General features: G+C 38.3%; 1 protein-coding gene across 1 annotated transcript; it reads right to left on the bottom strand.

Moving 5' to 3' along the window:
* Positions 1-314: 314 nt before the first annotated feature.
* On the bottom strand, positions 315-1,381 carry LOC138875657 (uncharacterized). The gene is made up of 3 exons (XM_070154510.1): positions 1,212-1,381; positions 579-769; positions 315-439 (listed from the first exon to the last, which is right to left on the bottom strand). Exons 1-3 carry the CDS (start codon positions 1,379-1,381, stop codon positions 315-317), a joined length of 486 nt encoding a protein of 161 aa, XP_070010611.1.
* Between the last annotated feature and the right edge of the window lie 4,811 nt (positions 1,382-6,192).

The following is a 6,192-nucleotide window of genomic DNA, read 5'->3' as shown; positions in this document are numbered from 1 at the left end:
AGAGATCGGTGAGTCATATTAACACATGTCATAGGAGTATACTAATTATAGTATAAAGCTGAGTAAAAATTAATCTAGATATTTACACAAGTTCAGATTTCCTAGCCAAAAAAAAATCAATTTTGTTTCTCTTTTTTTTTTTCATTTTTTTCATTGTGCATTCTGAGCTGGTCCTATTAGGTAATCTTAATCATCCCTAATTCCAACCCGTTCCTCTCAAAGTTTTCTCTACTTAGTGTTTTAGTAAAGATGTCAGGAATTTGTTTATCATTAGCACAGAATTCTATGGAGATCAATCCTTTCTCATAGTTATCTCATAAGAAGTGGTGTCTAAAATCTATGTACTTAGTCCTCTTACGATGAACAAGGTTCTTTGTCATACTTATAGCACTAGTGTTATCACAGAAGATAGGAATGCAACCAACTTCAATGCCAAAATCTATCAGTTGTTGTTTGATCCACAACAATTGAGCACAACAAGAGGCAGCAACAACATATTCAGCCTCAGCAGTAGATAAGGCCACTGAATTCTGCTTTTTAGTGGCCCATGATACATGAACCAAAAAAATGAGCCATACCTGAGGTGTTCTTTCTATCCACAAAGAAACCTGCATAGTCAACATCATCATACCCTACTAGATTGAAATTACTACCTTTGGGGTACCAAAGATACAGATCAGTAGTGCCTTTCAAATATCTCAGTATCCTCTTGATAACAGTCAAGTAAGATTCCTTTGGATTAGCCTGAAAACGAGCACAAAGCCCTACACTGAAAACTATGTCAGGTTACAAAAGTGAACCAATCATACCCCTATACAACTTCTAATAAACAGATGAACCAGGTTCATCTATGTCTAATTTAGTGGCAGTTGCAATGGGGGTGTCTATTTCCTTTGATTCATCCATTTTAAACTTTTTGATCAACTCTTTTGCATATTTCTGCTGATGGATCATGGTTCCATTTGGGTTTTGTTTAATCTGTAAGCCTAAGAAAAAGTTAAGCTCACCCATCATACTCATTTCAAACTCACTCCTCATTAATTTGGCAAAATCCTTACTTAGTTTGTCAGTGGTTGCCCCAAAAATTATGTCATCAACATATATTTGTACCACAAGAAGATCCTTACCTTTTTTCCCTCAAGAATAGAGTACTGTCAATTTTACCTCTTTTGTAGCCATGTTCAAGCAGGAATTTGGACAATCGTTCATACCATGCTCTAGGAGCCTGCTTGAGTCCATAGAGAGCCTTGTCTAATTTGTACACATGTTCAGGACATCCCTTGCTCTCAAACCCTAGAGGTTGTTTAACAAACACTTCTTCTTTTAGGTAGCCATTCAGGAAGGTACTTTTGATATCCATCTGATGAAGAGTGAATTCCATGTGTGCTGCAAAGGCTATGAGGAGTCTTATTGCCTCTAGTCTTGTAACTGGAGCAAAAGTCTCATCATAATCTATACCCTCCTCTTGGTTGTAACCTTGGACCACCAGTCTTGCCTTGTTTCTTGTAACTCTTCCATCTTTATCAAGCTTGTTTCTGAAGACCTATTTTGTGCCAATTACTGATCTGTCCTTGGGTCTTGGAACTAGATACCAAACTTGACTTCTCTCGAACTGATTGAGTTCATCTTGCATTGCATTTACCCAATCTGTATCCTGCAAAGCCTCAACAACATTTTTAGGTTCAATAAGAGATAGGAAAGCATCAAAAGCACACAAATTCTTTAATTGTGATCTAGTTTTAACTCCAGAGGTTGGTTCAGTAATTATGTTCTCAATGGGATGAGAACTTTGATACTTGTGAGGTTTTACAACTAACTGATTTATGTTTGATGTTTCTCCCATGTTCTATTGCTGAGGAACAGGGTCATGAACAGGTTCCTTTAGGGGATTGGTTTCAGTTCCTCTTTGATCAGTTCCCCTGTCAGGTTGCCCTGGATGGAAGAACCTATTCCATCACTTGTTCCTTCTTTTGGTGCCACTTTAGCTTGAGCTGAGATTTCACTCAAATCTTTTACCAGCCCAATAGCTTTATCTTCATGTTCTTGTCTCTCAGAAAGAATGTTAGTTTCATCAAACACTACATGTACACTTTCTTCTACACACAAAGTTCTTTTATTGAACACTTTATAAGTTTTGCTATGTGAAGAATACTCCCTCATCACTTCTGGGATCAAACTTACCTAGGGAGTTTTTTCCATTATTATGCACAAAGCACTTGCATCCAAATGCCCAAAGATGAGATATATTTGGTTTTTTCCCTTTAAGTAACTCATAGGGAGTCTTCTCTACAAGAGGTCTAGTCATTCATCTATTAATGATATAACATGCAGTGTTTACAGCCTCTGCCCAGAAGCTATGGGGCAGTTTACTAGAAAGAAGCATAGTCCTAGCCATATCTTCAAGAGTCTTGTTCTTTCTTTCAACTACTCCATTTTGTTGAGGAGTCCTAGGGTCATAGAAATTATGATCTATACCATGCTCGTCACAAAATTCAGCAAACTTAGCATTTTCAAATTCAGTTCCATAATCAGACCTGATTGATGCAAGTTGATTACCTAGTTGTTTCTGAGTTTTTCTAACAAAGGCAGTAAACATGTCAAATGCTTCATCCTTAGATATTAAGAATAGTACCCAGGTAAACCTAGAATAATCATCAACAAGTACCATCACATATTTCTTACCACCTCTACTCAATGTTCTCATTGGACTACAAAGACCCATATGAACCAGTTCCAACATCATGGTTGTGCTTACCATTTTCTTGCTTTTAAAGGATGATCTTACCTGCTTCCCCCTTGCACAGGCCTCACAAGCTTTGTCTTCTTTGAACTTGATGTTAGGTAACCCTATCACCAAGTCCTTGGAGACTAATTTGTTGAGTTGATTCAGACTTGCATGACCAAGTCTTTTGTGCCACAAGAGGGGATCACTGTCTAACACACTCAAGCAAGTGAGTTCATTTTCTGAGAGAGTGGACAAATCTACAATGTAAATATTGTTAACTCTTTTTCCCTGCAAAACAATCTTGTCAGTGGTAAGATTAATGACAAAGCATTTGGTAGAGGTAAATGCTACAAGGTTACCTCTGTCACACAGTTGTGATACACTGATTAGGCTATATTTCAAGCCATCTATCAAGTAGACATTCTCACTGGAGTGTGAGTCTGTCTTACCTACCATTCCAACCCCAATAATCTCACCTTTCTTCTTATTTCCAAAGGAGACATTACCTCTTTTTAAGTCCTCAAGTGAAAGGAACTGGTTCTTACTTCCAGTCATATGTTTTGAGCAGCCACTATCCATGTACCATATTTGGCTACTTCCCTTCACTTGGACTTACAAAAAGAAATCAGGGGTTAGTCTTAGGAACCCAAACTAGTTTGGGTCCCTTTCTATAGGCAAAGGGGTAAATTAAATTCCTTCTAGCCTACCCAGGCAGCCTATTTTTCTCTTGAACAAAGGTTTTGTTCTTTTGACTGGCCTTTTCTTTTGCATTACATTTATTTTTGTAATGACCAGTCTTGCCATAATGTGTGCAGGTTTTGTTTTCAAGAAGAGTGAGGTACTTGCTTTTGGGGTCCCACTTAGGTGCTTGGGCCCCATGGCCAAGTCCTCTCTTGTTGCTACTGTGATGTTCTTGTAGCCAGGATAGTGCATCAGAAGCCTTATTCCATTTGCAAGTTCTGTCTAGTTCATGCATTACCTTCCCTAGGTCTTCTTTTAAGACTCTTATCTGCTCATCTTTCCTATACAACTCATCCTTCATTTTTCCTAGGTTTTCTTCTAAGGTGAGATGTGTGTGATCAGCTTTCTTCTTACCTGTTCCTAATTTCAGTTTTAAATTTTCGGACCTAAGTTCTAGGACACTGGTGTCAAGTTCAAGAACCTAGTTCTTCAACTCAGAATTTTTACTGTCACTCTCATTAGCCCTAGATTCTAGATTTTTACACTTGGCTTTTAAGGTCACACACTCCCTTGGCAACTATTCCTTCTCATTGTTAATTATCTCAGACTCATCGATGAAGTCTAGCAATAGTTCAGATAACCTTTCTTTAGACAGAAATTTAATCTTGTCTTTGAGATGAAGCACACTTACCTCTTGTTCATCATTTGATTCTCCGATGGCCATAAGTGTTTGTTCATCTCCAACTTCATCTTCTGAATCCTCATCTGATGTTTCTTCCCAAGCAGCAACCATAGCCTTTGTTGATCCTTTGTTCCTTTTGGGTTGAACATGTTCCTTCTTCCTGTTCCTTCATTCAGTTCTTTCCTTCTTCCATTCAATTTCCCACTGAGGACAGTTCTTGATCATGTGATCAGTCTTGCCACATTTGTAGCAACCCTCGTTGGTTTGTTTCTCAAGAGCCCTTGGTTTGTTGAAGGTTGTACCTATTGAAGAACACTTTCCTCTCATTAGGTACTTTTTGAAATCCCTTGTGATCATGGCCATTTCATCATCCTCCAGATCTGTACCTTCAGCTATACTGAGAGCTAGACTCCTTTCCTTCTTGGGTGCATCCATTTTCATGGTTTGCCTTCTCAATTCATAGGCAGTAAGGTTTCCAATTAGTTCATCCAACTTGAGAGTAGCTATGTTCTTTGATTCCTGAATATCAGTGATTTTGCTTTCCCAAGTCACTGGTAAGACCCTTGTCAAGATTTTCTCAACTTTGTCTTCTTCAAGGATAATTCTCCCAAGAGATTTAAGTTCATTTATTAGTGTTGTGAACCTTGTGTACATCTCCTGGATAGTTTCTCCTTCCTCATAGTGAAATTCTCATATTGAGAATATAGCAATGTTCCTCTTGATCTCTTTACTTGAGGAGTTCCTTCATGAGCCACTTGTAAAGTGTCCCATATCTCCTTAGCAGTGGTACAACTTTGAATCCTGTTGTACTCGTCTGGACCCAGTCCACACACAAGCCATTTCTTGGCCTTGGCATTCTTTTCACATTTCTTCAAGTCTTCAGCAGTGCAGTCAGCTCTTGTCTTTGGCACGTCCACTCCTTCAGCATTCTTCTTTGTAGTCGCCAGGGGACCATCAGTGACTATGTCCCAGAGTTCATAGTCTTCTCCAATGATGTGATCTCTTATCCTGTTCTTCCACCAAGAATAGTACTGACCATTAAAGAGTGGAGGCCTAGCAGTGGATTGCCCTTCCCAGTTTCTAGGTAGTGTACTCATCTTGATCTTTTCCTTGGTGTTAACCTCTTCAATGATAACCCGCTCTGATACCAATTGATGTTTTAAATGTCAATACCACACAAGAGGGAGGGATGATTTGTGTGGTACCTAATTTTAGCTTAACTGAACTATAGAAGGACCTGATTCTTCTATGTGTTCCAACTACTACTATTTGTGGAATAATAAGTAAAGAAAATAAAGAACATAGAGATTTTACGTGGAAAACACCTGGCTCAAAAGGTGAAAAAAACCACGACCTACTACTCAGTAGGATTTTCCCAAACTTTTACTAAAATCACTAAGCCAAAACAACATTTACAAAACTCTTTGTAAACCTAAGGATTAACTCTAATCCCGTTATGGCACACAGCCTCAACTGTTGCGACAACTTCAAGTTAACTCTAACTTGAACACTCTAGGTACCTAATACAATTGCTTCTATGAAAGCTGAAAGGTACAATGTAAAATCACCTACTACAATTGAACTAGAATAAAAAAATGGACACTTGGAACTGGTTCTTCTATCTCGTTCAAGTAGCTTCAGGATTGCACACTTGAATCACACATAAATTGCTTGCAAAATCGCCTTGCTCTTTTGCTCTCAATTTAAGTTTAACTTCTGCTTATGTGCATTACTTGTAAAAGAGAACAGCATTGATATTTAATGGGTTAGTAATTAGAGATTAACTGGGATTCAAATGCTACTCTTCTATCGTAGAAGAGTTCAACGTGATCTCAAACTCTAACACTATCTTCTTCCTAAATTGTGTTCTCTTCATATAAGGAGTCTTTCTCTCCTAATCCAATATGCAACCTTTTCGATCAGATCATGAGATAATGCTTCTTGATAAGTTAGATTTATCTCCTTCACGTGCATCTCATATGTACAAGTTGATCATGACTGTGCTTCACAAGATGGACCTGGTCCATGTCTGAGTTCTTTTGTCAATCTTCAAAACTTCACCTATTCTTGGGCCAACAATATATACACATACACGCGTGTGCAT

The sequence above is a fragment of the Nicotiana sylvestris genome, chromosome 8 (genome assembly GCF_000393655.2).
Source record: "Nicotiana sylvestris chromosome 8, ASM39365v2, whole genome shotgun sequence".
Lineage (NCBI taxonomy): Eukaryota > Viridiplantae > Streptophyta > Magnoliopsida > Solanales > Solanaceae > Nicotiana > Nicotiana sylvestris.
Note: the sequence above shows the minus strand (reverse complement) of the source record. Positions and strands in the feature narration are given on the sequence as shown.

Coding starts and splice junctions, on each gene's coding strand:
- LOC138875657 (XM_070154510.1), bottom strand. CDS start 1,381: ATGGAATTCACTCTTCATCAGATGGATATCAAAAGTACCTTCCTGAAT. Junction 770..1,211: donor AAGCAGGCTCCTAGAGCATG/GTATGAACGATT, acceptor CATAGTTTTCAG/TGTAGGGCTTTGTGCTCGTT. Junction 440..578: donor GGATAGAAAGAACACCTCAG/GTATGGCTCATT, acceptor AACAACTGATAG/ATTTTGGCATTGAAGTTGGT.